The 15,160-nt window shown below is 37.0% G+C and overlaps 1 protein-coding gene across 3 annotated transcripts in view; it reads left to right on the top strand.

Moving 5' to 3' along the window:
• Nucleotides 1-15,160, top strand: part of Plxdc2 (plexin domain containing 2) — a 401,026-nt gene that overhangs the window by 314,864 nt on the left and 71,002 nt on the right. For all 3 annotated transcript variants that reach the window (XM_035442807.1, XM_035442806.1, XM_035442805.1), the window contains 2 exons: nt 3,235-3,330; nt 3,570-3,651. In XM_035442807.1, coding sequence (XP_035298698.1) covers nt 3,235-3,330; nt 3,570-3,651 — 178 coding nt within the window. The remainder of the gene's footprint in view (nt 1-3,234; nt 3,331-3,569; nt 3,652-15,160) is intronic.

Genomic DNA, 15,160 nt, shown 5'->3' with positions numbered 1-15,160 from the left:
ATTCAGTTCTGGTCATGTACACTTACATACATATCAGAATGTTAATTCTCCCAAGGAAAGTTTGATATTGAAAACTTCTTTTTCAGTACAGTTTGTACTACTGTGGTGTAGTCCAGACAATCTAAATGATTGAGCCCTGAATACTGTTTTGCCAGTGCTCGTTTTGTCCAACACGTGATTCTAGAGGTGAAAAAAAAAAAAAAACATACTCCATTTTTCCAATATCCATTTAATGTAGCCATCATTTCTTTCTCTGAAGGAAAAATATAATTAATGGCATGAAGTTTAATAATGTGGCATTAGATTTAATGACTTCAAATGTGCATTACACAATCTTCCTCTAATTCTTGGAAGCAGGGGTGGGTCGCTTCTCTAGGGCTGGGAGAGCCATGTTAGTCACAGGGCTGTGAAGACTGCACTCTGTCCTACTCTAGCAGGCTTGTTCCTGAATCTCTGGCCACATGATTCCAAAAGGGAGTCATGAAATGAAGCATGGTTGAGCATCAGGAAGCTGGTGAGGAAAGAAGCTTGGGGAGGGGGCGTGTAGGTTTTGTTCCCCATAGTTCTGATTTCCTTTATAAGTGCTGAAATGTTACTCTTAGGCTTAAGCGGTGTCCCGAACCTGGAGAAGTCGAGAGGGAATGAGGAAGAAGTGCAGAGGTTTAGATGGACACACTTCCTGGTCAGCCAAATGTATTCTGCTTTATCCAACCTTTGATTGATGCTTCATGGAATCATGACAGAATTAGAAGAACAAAATTCGTAGCTAACCCATTAAAATGATTTTCTATATGCTTTCTTTTGCGACTTTCACTAACTAAGTCTGTCACTACCTTTCTGCGTGGGAAGCTTGTAGCTGCTGTAATAATATCCTGTTTTCCCTTAACTTTTTGTTTACTTTCCCTGAGTCTTCATGCTGAGAATGAATCTTGTGATGTGCATGACCTACTGTTTACTTTAAAGAGTACAGGGTAGACTGAGAGCTGGGATCAATTTGGATTAGAAAACAAATCAGATAGAATCTTTTGGAACCAGTCATTAAGCATGGGAAACACAAATAAGAAAATGATAGCAAAACATAGGTTTGACCATTCAATGGACTAAGATATTTAAGTAAACATACGGATGGAGCAAAGAAGGAAATTACCATTATATTCTCTTGTGAACATGTGCTTTTAAGGCAGGCAAGCAAAGAAGCAGAATCCAGTTAATTCACTAAGGGTAGATGTGGAGAGAGATAAGATTCTTAGAGGCCCTGTACGACCACACTGGCCCTACTGAAAGGATTTGTATTGGCTCAGGACCCCCAAGGCCAAGTTCTCAGCATAAAGGAAATTTATTTGCCCCAGAAGGACAGAGGACATAGACTAAGAGACAAAGACAGGGGATAATGGAGAGGAGGAAGAGTTATTTATCCCCAGAGGAGAACAAAGGACTGCCTCTGGATAGAGAGGACACGGACATGGCACATAGGAAAATGGCAGTTTATAAAGGAAAAAAGGGTAAATCCTGTGTCAGAGTGAGGTGATTAATTTTAATTGGGCATATTAATTAGATGAACTAAAGTGGCCTGTTGATTGTTGGACTTCAATACTTTGATAGCTGAACCTTGGTAGTCAGCCTCAGGAGGAGGAAGTGGCCAAATAAGGGAGTAGTCCTTGGTGGCTAGCTTTAGGAATGTAATCTAATGGTTTTTAAAAAGTCAGAGAGAATGGGAGAGAAGAGCAAGGCCTACCAGAGCCATGCCTGCCATGCTTTTGCTGGCCAGAGCCCCTCCACCTACCCTGATGGTGATCAAACTTCCTCAAACCAACAGTTCAACATTTGTACATTGCACACTATCACCAGAATATCATAATCATGGAACTGTATTTTTTCCAGGTGTTACTATGTGAAGGTTTATTTTATTTTATTTTCTAGTTTGTAACCGTCCTTAGCCAATAGTCAATCTTAGTTTTTTTAAAGTGATAGGAAAATAACTGAAGTAATAAACATTTATTTTAACATCATTATGGCTTATTTTATTGAAGATATATGAGCTAAATACATTTCTGGAATCATATGAAAGCTTCTAGGCTTGACAGGGCCAACCAGTGAATAAATTCCCAATGAGTTGTCTCCGAATTATGACAGAAGCAACCATTTAGAAGCTGTCATTTACTGGAGGGTCACCAAACAGAATGATGCTCATTAATTTAAGTCTTGTTAAGTTCATCTCTTCCTAATAGTTGGGTAGTAGGCAGGCAATAGGATCTGCATTAAAAAAATAGAAAATGGTTTCTCCTTCCCTCCATTGCATACACCCTATTTCCAGGGCTTCCCAGTCATTGCCACTACCTGAGGATTTCAAATTATGCTATGACATGAACAATGTGCTGATGAGGTAGAAATCAGCTAACATGACGGACACTTTTCCAACTTTGCTATAAAGACCTGAGAACCTTTATCCTAATAATTGTATTATATGCCCTTATTCTTTTTACTTCTAGGAACTAAATTGTGTAAAAAACATGGGAAGGAAATGTATTAGGAACTTATTCAACTTAGATGGAGGAAAAATAATGAGCAGTCATTATCTTTTCTGCAAAAGTTAAAGACTAAAGAAGATGCTGTGACTGCTTATCTCAAGGAAACATCTCAAGAAAAATTTTTTTTTCTATTTTCTAATGGCAGAGGAAATTTATCCTTCCTAAGTTGTTAGTGATTGAAGAGAATATACATGCTTCTTTCAATTATGCAGAAAACTAATTTGATTAGTGATTTTAAACATTGTTTTCCAGTCCCATTAATATGAAGAGCTTTCCACTGAATGACACAATGAATGCGAAATTATATATTTCCCCACCTAAGACAGGTTCGAGGTAAAGCCCATCCAGTGAAGAGACTGCTAGCTAAAAATTTAAACCTCTATATCATGTACATACGTATCCAACAAATGTTTTTTTATCACTTATGTGGAAAGTACAGATTGAGATTTAAGGTATTTCCCTGAGTTTGCAGGTCTCCAAATAACTGCAACACACACACAACCTCAGAGACTTCTTGGTAGATTTCCGTATTTTGAAGGGTTTGATACATGAAATCCCAATGACAAGAGGACTCAGTTTCTCTCATGTTAAAGCTGCAGTGTCTTTTTCAGGAATGGATGCTACTTCTATGTCAATTATTAAAATGTTCTTGTTTAAGATTGGAGAGATGTTCAAAGCTGATTTTCTTTACTTGTTATTTTTATAGATGTTCGAAGAAGAACAATTTATGAATATCACCGAGTAGAACTTCAAATGTCAAAAATTACCAACATTTCAGCTGTGGAGATGACCCCACTCCCCAGTAAGTTAATTTAAAATAGTGAAGTGGGAAAAATATCAAATTTGACAATCTGATCTGTTAAGTAATTTGGCTTATAATTATTGTGTTCAGTATGCAATTCTAATTGTATTTGTCAAGCATAAGTATCTTGATGCTTAGTGTGTACAGGGATGGGTGGTGATATTTGGTTTGGATAAGTAGTCTCTCTCCCCTCCACACTGTCAATTAGTCTTGATGAGTTATTCTCTCTTATTTCTTAGCATGTCTCCAGTTCAATAGCTGTGGTACTTGTGTATCCTCTCAGATTGGCTTCAACTGCAGTTGGTGTAGTAAACTTCAAAGGTAAAATAACAATTTATAAGCATGATTTTTTTTATTTTTAAAGGCTTGTTACCTAGACCTACTGAGTTATAAGTTTTGACAAGTGTATAGATCATGTATGCATTGAATGTATTGGTGTGAACATATATATGTTGTGTATGCTCATATATGTTATATACAAACATATAGCATATAGGCATAGTTGAACAGACAAAACTGCAAAATGTGCTCAGAAAAGGATATTTCAAAATATTCCTTTGTCAAACACTTAAAATGACAAAGTGCCTCAATAGTTTATAAGGCCATTTGTAATTTTCTGTGAGGTCAATGTAGTTGCTGAAACTGAATGGATGGATATTTTCAGCCCTTATTCTATAGAAAGCATGGCATGAGCTATGTGTTCCACAGCAGGAATGTATTTCAGTTATCACATGTATGTTCTTAAAAAATTCCTATCCAGTAGCTAAAAGATCATTATTCAAGGTTACTGATGCAGGCTGAAGTTGACCTTCCTATGATTGGAATGTGCATGTGGCTTTAGCCTTGTGCTCTAATTGACTTAGAAACTTGAGATGCATAGTTTACTGGTGTCAAAAATATTTACTGGTTGTCTTCCATGGTAAAGGAGATTGCTCAATCTCAGGAGTTTCACAGAAACTTTACGGTGTGAGAGATATATGACACTGGAGAGAAGATTGTTGTTCCTGGAAATGATGGATGGATGGACACTCTTCCACCAAAAACTTGTGTAAATTAGTGACACTGAGATGACTCAAGTGGGGAATCAGTTCAATGGATACCTCTTGGTTCTCGGGAAACAGAGTGCCTTAATTAGGTTTCTCTGGAAGAACAGAATGAATAGAATGGATTTATATTATAAAAAGGGATAAATTATATTGGTTTACACAATATAGCTCTAGGTAGTTCTGCTATGGCTGTCTAAATGCGAAAGGGGTGAATCCCATTGTTGTTATGCCACAAAGCAGAAAGTCCCAGTACTCCCAGTGTGATTCTGAAGCCCTGGAAATTTTCTGGAAAGCAGCTGCTCTTTATTTATGATGGAAGGCCAAAGAAGCTTTGGTTTGATGGAGTCAGAAGAAGTAACAATGTGATCTATTCCTCACCATAAAACCCAAAGGCAAGCAGACAAGCATCTAGAGAAAGGTCATCACCCCTCTGCTGGAAAAATCCTTTCTCACCAGACCAGAGGCATGTCTGTTAGTTCCAGATCCAACCAAATCAGCAATCAAGAGTGCCTATCACATGAAGCATAGCTGTAAAAGATTAAATACAGAAGATTCTTAAGCAGTCACTCTGTCAGTGACTGTCATTTGTTGAACCATTGTGCACATCCAAGCTGCAATGATGAATATGGCCAGAATCCCTGCACCCAGGTGGAGTTACAGCCTTCAGCATTTGGCGTCTATGAAAAGACATCTTCTCCCTCCAGGTGGTGTTCCTCAATGGCTTGCTACCATAGAGGACAGAAGTTGTCCCCTCATCTCCCTGCTGCTGCATTGTTGCCATGCTAAAGGCATGCTAAGGGACATATTAAATGCAGTTGAAGGAGCAAAGGTTGAATGCAAAATTCTTCATGACAATCTTAGGAAACATTTTTAACTGGCTAACTTTGGAGTAACCACTGCAATATTGCAGCTAGAATAATGTTGTTTATGAGAACCTTAGTTTTGTTCTCAACTGAACATGCTGTGCAAGCCATTTCCTTTGGGAAATGAATTTCAAATGATGAGAAAGCAAGCAGGCAGTTAGCATTTTCCACAGCATATTTTAAGTGACTTATGCATTCAGAGTGGGTAGAATCTCTGCAAATCAAGGATCGGTGGCTATACATATATTTCGCTAAGATTTTGTAAAGATCACATGCATATTAGAAGTCATTCAAATCTGTTTAGATTCTGACCTCTGAAATGAAAAATGTCCAAAGCAATTGAGTGAAAGACACTGATCAGCCATCTTCATAGTACTTCAAGATCAAGTTGATTGACTACCATCCTGAGCCATTACAATTAGAGTAAGGCTTATATGCCTTTCTTCAATTTTTCATATTCTCTCAGATGTGTTAAAAGCAAAGACCATGTATAACATTTCCTAGGAATACCTTGATATTATATTATCTAATTGATAAATTATGATTAGTTTCTGGATGAATAAATAATGTGTAGGTTTTTCTGGGACTAAAGTATGTTCCAAGATAAGAGATTGTCCAGTGCTAAAGGTTAAAGGTCTAATGAAAACCAGCACAAGTGATGGCCCATATCAGTGTACGATGTTTTTTTGTTTTGTTTTGTTTTGTTTTGGGTTTTTTTGGGCTTGTTATTTGAAATAGGGTCTTACTTAACCCAGGGTAACCTTAAATACTCCATTTTCCTGCCTCAGTTTCCAACATACTATGATAACAGGCATGTACATTTCCAAAGGATAATTGGAATTTCTGTCTGAAACAATGATAATGTCAATGAAGGTTGTGCAGACTCATCTAGAAACATATCTAAGGTTAACCACTTTTTAAAGATTCAGAAATACATGTTCTGACTTTGAAAAAAAAGCAACATTTTCATCAAAGCATACCCACCTGTTGAAATCTGTTTCTATTCTTAGCTTTTCTGTTTTATTGAGGGATTTCTCAGCCAGGTAGCATTCGGCAGAAATTATAGACATTTTATTAAGAATATATTTGTGGCAGTGAACAAGCAAGGGCCCTTGGGCTAAGTACTTCCTCGGGTTTCTGGCCTGGTGATGAGTTTGGAAACTGAGTTTGCATCTGTGTGCCTTCCAGATTTGGGTCTTGCTAGCTCACCTGATCTACTTTGTATGTCACAGGTGGGCGCATTAAGCAAGCTAATTTTAAACTGCTGTGCCATTGATGCTGCAAGAAAATTAGATGATTTTTCAAAATAGCATAACCAAAACATAGAGGAGAGGTACAATATTTCAAAGACTACTATGTGTTAGTGACAACACAGTAAATGTGAAATGTGATTCAGAGGATTCATCGATCACAAGCATATGTTTTTACATGTTACTGTCTCATGTTCTGTTGAATATGGAGCACAGATTTAAAATATCAGATTCCATTTCAATTTTGAGCAACCCACTTATAGTCACAGCAGCATTTGTCTCATTAATTGGTTTAACTTGGGCTCATTGCACTTTTATTTGAGTTAATTTCCCCACTAAATTTTACTAATTTCTCCTTCGACCTGTAAGGTCTCAAACTTTGTTTTGCGGTTCAGCATTATTTTCCCAGACTTCAGTGCTTTTATAAGACAAAATAACAGAATAAGAAACACATTAAGTAGCACAAATATAGCATTGATTTTTTTAAATCCAACCTTTCTTTCTTGCATGTGATTGTTTGTTGTGGACTGATAATCAGCTGTTAGTAATTACTCAACTCTCAAATGGGCTTGCTCAAAGAAAGGTAATTTTAACTGGTTTGTTTATTTTCATTAATTTCTATTTTGGGGGAGCAAAAACCAAGACAAAATGTGTGCCATGACTGGTCCAGAATCTAAGATTATTTGTGTTATAGGCACACATAACAAGATCCAGGATTGAAAGCATTGAATGAAATACTTATCCCATGGTTTTCTAGGTAGGCTTGTGTTTATTTCCTGTTTGTGAACTGACAGAACTTGAATTAATCATTTTTTTTAAAAAAATTGAATTGAATTGTTTTTACATCCTGACCTCAGTGTGCCCTCCTTCCTATCCTCCCTTTCTCTCCCCTCTTCCCTCCCCTACCCATTCCATTCCTCCCTTTCTATTCAGAAAAAGGGGCAGGCCTCCCATAGGTATCAACAAATCATGTCATATCAAGTTGTAGTAAGACTAAGCACCACCACCTCTTGTATTAAGGCTGGGTAAGGCATTTCAATATAAGGAATAAGTTACCAAGAGTCAGACAAATCCTAAGGGACAGCCCCTGCACCCATTTTTAGGAATCCTATAGGTAGAGCAAGCTACACAACTATCACATATATGTAGAGGGGCTAGGTAGGTTCCATGCAGGCTCCCTCACTGTTGGTTCAGAGTGTGCGAGCTTCCCTGAGCCTCTCTCTCTTCAGCAGGATTCCTTGAGATTGGCATAATGATTGGGCGTGGGTCTCTGCATCTGTTTCCTTCAGTTACTGGATGAAGGCTCTGTAATGACGATTGGGGTAGTCACCAATCTGATCACAGGAGATAACCAGTTCAGACTACTTATCCACTTTGCTAGGAATTTTAGCTGGGATCATCCTTGTAGCTACCTGGGAGTTTCCCTTGCATCAGGTTTCTACCTAACTCAAACCCCTCCCCCATTTCAGTCATGTCTTTCAGTATTCTCCCCATCCATCTACCCTCAACAAAATACCTCAAGTTCCCATCCCTGCCCACCCCCAATCCACCCAGATCTATTCTATTTCCCTTTCCCAGGGAGATTCTCCCATTAGGATCTCATTACCTAGTCACTCTGGGGCTGTGGATTGTAACATGGTTATCTTTTACTTTATAGCTAATATTCGCTATGACTGAGGATATAGTATGTTTGTATTTCTGTGTCTGGGTTACCTCACTCAGTATATTTCTAGTTCTATCCATTTGTCTTCAAATTTCCTGATAGCATTGCTTTTAACAATAGAAGTATTCCATTTTCATCTGTTCTTCAGTTGAGGGACATCTAGATGGTTTTCATGTTCTGGCTATTACAAACAAAGCTTGTATGAACATAGTTGATCAAGTGTCCTTGTGGTGTGGTTGAGCATCCTTTGGGTATATGCCCAAGAACAGTATAGCTGCGTCCTGAGGTAGACTGATTCCTAATTTTCTAAGAAACCGTCATAGGGATTTCCAAAGTGCCTGTGCAAGTTTGTGCTTCCACAAGCAATGGAGGAGTGTTCACCTTGCTCCACATCCTCTCAAGCACAAGATGTCATTTGTGTTTGATCTTAGCCCTTCTGACAGGTGTAAGATGGAATCTCAGAGATGTTCTGATGAATAAGAATGTTGAAAATTTCTTTAAGTGATTCTCTGCCACTTGAGATTCTTCTGATAAGAATTCTGTTGAGGTTAGTACCCCATTTTCAATTGGATTTTTTGATATCCAATTTTTGAGCTCTTTATATATTTTGGAGACCAGCCCTATGTCAAATTAGTCATATTAATTTCAGAATATATCATCATTCATTCAAGAATAAAGTCTCTGCTGAAGTTGCTACTCAAGACCACGCACTGAGTTGAACAGAGGGAAGAAGAGAGGGAAGAGAGACTGATTGAGTTCATTATTAGAACTTACATTTTTAGTATGGGGCGATAGTCTTTGAGCAAATAAATGTAATGTGAGTAGAATTAGTATTATTGAAAGCTACAGTAAGAGAAATAAACATTTTATTTTTATATAATTGTTATCAGATGAATAGAAACTCTTAAGAAAGGTTTGATTGAATTGATTTTCATTTGATTTTTAAAATTGACCATATAAAGTGGTGTTTTCATTATCATCTTCTTATACATATAGATCACTGTACTTTCCTCAAATTTATACCCAATACTTAATTTTAACCCCTTACTATATGCCAATCCCCTTCCTCCCCAAATGTTTCCTTTCATGTCATACAAATGTTCATATATATGTAAACAGAGTTTCTTTTCTGCCTGATCCCAACACCCTCAGTTCCAAATAAATACACAGAGGCTTATATTATAAATTGTTTGGCTGATTGGTTAGCTCTCTCTTAATTATTAACTCATTTCTATTAATATATTTATCTCCACTTTGTCTTGGCTTACCTGTAATGCCCAGACATCTTGCCTTCCCCCAACCCAGCCTGGGCAGCTACATAGCGTTTCCCTGATGGCTCCTCTCTGCTCCTTCTTCCCAAAATTCTTCCAGTCTGCTAGCCCCACCTATACTTCCTGCTTAGCTACTGGCCAATCAGCATTTATTTATCAACAAGTAAGAGAAGTATATATTCATAGCCCATAGGTCATTCCCCATCATATATGTGTATCAACATATATTATTCATATATGTTATAGATTTTTAAAACTAGATTCTGTATGAGAGCAAACATGATACTTGTCTTTTGTTCTTTTCTGTAACCCTCTACTGTTTTCCTCCTTGAACTTTCAAGGAGACACTGACCTGATCAGTCATCCTCATCAAAAATGAACTTTTAATTAAAATATATTTTGACTATTAAAATATTTGTTTATTTAATAGCATACCAGTTACCTTATTATGCTAGGCACTGATTAAACACTGAGATATTACAACAGTCAAGAATTGATCAAAGCTACAGCTCTTCTAGATCTTGGAGTGTAGTTTAGTAAACTAGAAAGTAAATGAATTAATTATTACATGTGCCTCAGATAGTGAGAAGTGCTCTACTGAACTTGAAAAGGGTGGTAGTTGCTATGACTAGCTGGGTACGAAGGATTCTAGAAGGAAGTAATAATGTACCTGCACTTTGACAGGAGCCAGCTGCAGCAATGTGACAGCCAAGTCTACGTTAGAGAGAATGCCCTTGCAAGGGTCTACACTGGGTTCAGATTTGATTGTTGAGGAAATGAAGCACAAAGAGGGGCAATATTAGCTGGGTATGGAGAGAAAGTGGCCACAGGGCATCGGAGACAGGGTTTGGTGTAGTGGTGGTCTTTTAAAACTTAAGAAGAGGAGAGGAGTGGTTTTTTATGTTTTATAAATGTAAATCTGGAAGCTTGAAGAAAATGCTTTTTCAGTTGTTTGTGGAGTGAGATACAATGACAAGGAAGAGACAGACAGCATGCATACCTTCTGAAAGGATTTCCAGCAACAATGTCTGCAAATGATGCATCTCTAGTGCAAGGATAAAGCAGTACAGTGCATGTATGTTTTTATTTTGGATTCATGAGCTCTTGCTCCCTGGAATTGAAGGCAAGAGGAAGCAGTGAAGAATAATTTAGTTATTATAAGCTTCTTTATGGAGCACAGCCACAGATTGCTTGTTGTAGTGCTCCCATAGTGCCACACACAGTGTCTGGCCTTATGCACATACACATGTGTATGGTTAGAGTGAATTATGAGGATGATTGAGCCTGGAAAATTCCAATTTTCTTAGAGTCTTTATTGTTCCTTTTAATTAGTACTAACCACTGACTTTTGTCATCCCAGTTGCCATGGAAAGAGCTATCCTGTTGTATGTCATAAGATGACAACAATCACAACTAGTATGGGATACAATTACTTGATATTATGATCTGATTTAGTGTTTTACTTTAAAATTTTCCCACTTTGCATCTTCTTGCAAATGAAAAAAATATATCAGTATTGTTAAGACTCAGGGAATAATTATATTCTATACCTCCATCCATTCAAATAACAAACGGAATGAAATACATCTATAAATTATACAAACCTGCATAATAGTGATACATCATATTTATTTAAGAAATGATCCAGGAGTTGGTGGTGCAAACATTTAATCCCAGCACATGGGAGGCAGAGACAGGCAGATCTCTGTGAGTTCGAGGCCAGCCTGCTCTACAAAGCGAGTGAAACCCTGTCTCAAAAAACCAAAAAAAAAAAAAAAAGATTTTAAAACAAAAGAAATGAATAACAATGGAAATGGAAAGTATCTTTCCCAGAAACTTCTCTGTATTTTTAATCTTGCAAAACATGCATAAAAATGTCATAATAAAACCCATTGTCTTGTATATTATATGCTTATATATAAAACATAATTATTATATTCTTCAGTTTATAAGGGTCTGACTGCAAAGACACCTAATTTCAGATGGAAGATTTTAACAGATTTTATAATCCATGGTCTGATATGCTGACATTTTTCAAGTTGAAATGACCTCAGGGACTGAATTATTATTTTGATAGTTCAAAACTTTGTGATTTTTGATATATTAATTGAGTATGTCTGGTTAAAGATATGAAACATACTATTTGTAGTTTTAATAGTTTTCACGTTGATAGGAGCTATGAATTTACTGAAATACCAGATGCAACAAAGCATTAAAGGGAAAACCAGTCACCTGGGCATTGGTGGCACATGCCTTTAATCCCAGTACCCAGGAAGCAGGTGGATCTCTGTGAGTCCAAGGCCAGTCTGGTCTACAGAGCAAGCGCCAGGATAGGCTCCAAAGCTACACAGAGAAACCCTGTCTCAAAAAAAAAAAAAAAAAAAAAAAACAAGCAAACAAAGAAACACCAGTCACAGCACTAGGCACTCATTGTAACCTTTGCTTGGTCAACATGGACAAGAAAGGAGAGGGCTGAATGTCATTTTATATTGAAGGCATCAGAGAAACATGAGGTTTAATAGTCAACAACTCTGTGTAAGCTGTTCATATGTCTAGAACTGGACACCACAGTAGACATGTAACAGACTGAAAATGTAATGTGTTCTCTGTTAAGTGCATTGGCTTTTCTAGTATATAAGGAAGGACCTGTCTATCCAGCCAAACGTCAGGAGAAGCCCAGAATTAAAGGAGGACTTCAGAGTTCCTCAAAAGGGTGAAAAATGCCTGTATCCCTGCTGGATTGTGGCAGTGTAGTATGGCTATCTAGAAGTTAGACTATCCATCAGGATGGGTGAATAGCACACAGACAATTAACAATTAATAATGGACAAAGAAATAAAACTTTTTGATCTCCAGCCAAAAATTTAAAATTAATGTGTCACCAAGATATGTTTGATTCCAATATGCTTTAAAACCAAATGACCCCAATTTTCAGTCATTATCAACTGGGTATAAGGAATAAGAATAGCTACAGGAAGCTGTCAAAATGCATGCCATATGCTGCCCAATAAGGTGTTCATATTTAGTGGTCCAGGGTGCAACCTAGGGATTCTGCTTTGTAATAAACATCTTTAGGTATCCTGAGACTGTATGAGAAAAACATGGTGGAAATGCTTGCTTCATTTATTTGCTCTAAGACTCTTGTAAGCTTTTCAAGCTTTATTTTTGATATTAGAATATAATTACATTTCTCCTTCCCTTAATGTCTTTGCTGAAGTTGTGTGAAACAGTGATTAGTAATTTGAAAGTGACACCTACTACAGAAACAAATTATGTAAATAAAAATATCTGCTTCTAGTCAGGTGATGAGTAGTTTTAATCAGAAACTTCACACAACCCACAATCACCTTGGGAGAATTTTCTAGATCAGGTCTGTGTGGGATCAGGTCTTGATTGTGTTAATTGATATGGCAAAGCCCAGAACACTATAGGAGACAACATTCCCTAGGCAAGAAAGAAAGGAAGGAAGGAAGGAAGGAAGGAAGGAAGGAAGGAAGGAAGGAAGGAAGGAAGGAAAAAAGAAAGAAAGAAAAGTGTGTGTTTGTACGTTCCCAGCATACATTTTGCTTTTTGGTTTCTGTCTCCTCTAGCTGTCACTTCTTTGTTAGAATCAGGGAAGGGTATAATACAGAAGAGAAGCAATTTCCTTTCTTTTAGGTTCTAAATAAGTAGATGCTTGAGCGACGTCTGCTGATGATCAAGTGCCACCTGAAAACACCAAGGCAGTCTCTTAAATGGTGTTTGATTTTCTAATTGACAAACACGGTGTTTGCTCTACATCTGAGTACCATTTAGCTAACCACAGAGAAAATATGTTTGCTATTTAGCATCATGTGTAACAGCTTTTTCAAGACTGTTCAGTGATTTGAAAGTTTTGTTTATGTTTACCAACCATGGCAGCTACATTCTATGTGTATATAATCGAGATGACTATACCTCAAATTCAGTCTAATGAACAGATGAGGAATTTCTTAAAATGGAACATTTTAATGTTAAATTTAATTCTAATCTGTTAGCTTGTAGGCATTGATGAGATAATGAGTTCCCCTGAAATAATTAAAAGTTAATTGTCTAAGAATGAAATTATATATGCTCAATTTTATAGAACAGTAGGTACCAAACTATCATGGAAATAAGAATATAATCCTTAAAGAACAATATAATAAACATTTTTTAAAGAAAAGTTCATAGTTGTCATCTGATAAAACAGCAGACACAAGTATTGAATACTGAGGAACCTTAGGGTGACAATATTCTCTTGAACAGTGTGATACGATGCTTAACAAACACAGTAGCATGAATTGTTCATAGTATGTTTGTTTTGCTGGGAATCTCATATTAAAATGTAGAAAGACATTCAAAACACACACAATGATACTCAAGCCAGCATTGCAATATTTATATAAATATATAAGAACTGTTATTAAACTATTTTCAGATTTTTTTAACACTTCATTAAAATGTATCCTCTGGCAAAACTAAAATATGAAAATTTCATAATCCTTGAGAGGAGCATTATCCTCATTTCATTTCTGTTGTTGTGATGGCAGAAACACAGGGGAGTACAGGTTTATTTCATCTTGCATTTGATGTTTCTGAACCGTCACTGGAAACCACAGCAGCCAGAGCTTGAGACAGTTGGCCATGTCACATTTCTAATGAAAAGCAGAGATAAAAATGCATGCATGAGTGGCATTCTTCCCTTTCCTTTTGAGAATCCAAACCAGGGAGTGGTACTGCCCACTTTCATGAAATTTAGTAATTCATTAATGCTTGTACTGATCTCACTGTTTCTGGGTAGTTCTGGTAGTTCTAGAAATGTCTAGGTGTAAGTTTAAAGGTATATCTTCATAAAATTGCATAGCAATATTTAATCCCTAGTCTCCATTTTAGATGAAAAATGAAGTTTAGTAGTTGAATAAAGATTAGCACTATTGCTTCCCCTTTCCTAGAAAGCTACTGTTCCTTTTATTGCCCCAGCTCTGGATTTCTCTTATCTATGACAATTCATGGTCAAGGGAGAACATTTTATTCTCTCTATGAATCATATCCTCAACTGTAACAATTTCTGAAGATTGGTTCTCTTAAAAGTCCACAGGTTTATATTCCTAATGTAATGCCTTGTGATTCTCCATAGAAGAACTCAGCACTGCCCTGTGCCCTGATCAGAATTTATCTATCCATCTTCTGCACTCTAGTAACACATGGATTTATTTTAGTATTGTTCAGATTTTCTTCTGCTGCTGTTATTCCTGCTAAACTACAGAGAGGACAGGGAGGTTGGAGGGTAGGAATGCAATATTTATAGAAAAATTTTAAAGTAGTTATAATGACTATCTTTTGCTCTGTGTGCATTCTGAATCGTACACCTCCTGAAAGCTTTCCTCCGCTAATGTTCATCAGTTTGTGTTGATGGATGTTTCTGTCCTGCCCAGTCCTGCAGCCATTCAGTTCCAATTAAACACACAGAAGCTTATACTAATTATAAATTTCTTGGCCTATAATTCAGGCTTCTTATTGGTTAGCTCTCTCTTAATTATTAACCCATTTTTATTAATCTTTTTATCTCCATGTGGTTTTAGCTTACCAGTGATTCCCATGCCTCTTGCTTTCTCTGAAGCTACATAGTGATTCACTTTTTCCTTCCTCTTCCCTGAATTCTGTTAGTCTGGTAGCCCCACCTATACCTCCTGCCTGGCTACTTGCCAATCATGGTTTTAATAAACCAATGTGAGTG

This window comes from Cricetulus griseus, chromosome 3, assembly GCF_003668045.3.
Source record: "Cricetulus griseus strain 17A/GY chromosome 3, alternate assembly CriGri-PICRH-1.0, whole genome shotgun sequence".
NCBI lineage: Eukaryota > Metazoa > Chordata > Mammalia > Rodentia > Cricetidae > Cricetulus > Cricetulus griseus.
Note: the sequence above shows the minus strand (reverse complement) of the source record. Positions and strands in the feature narration are given on the sequence as shown.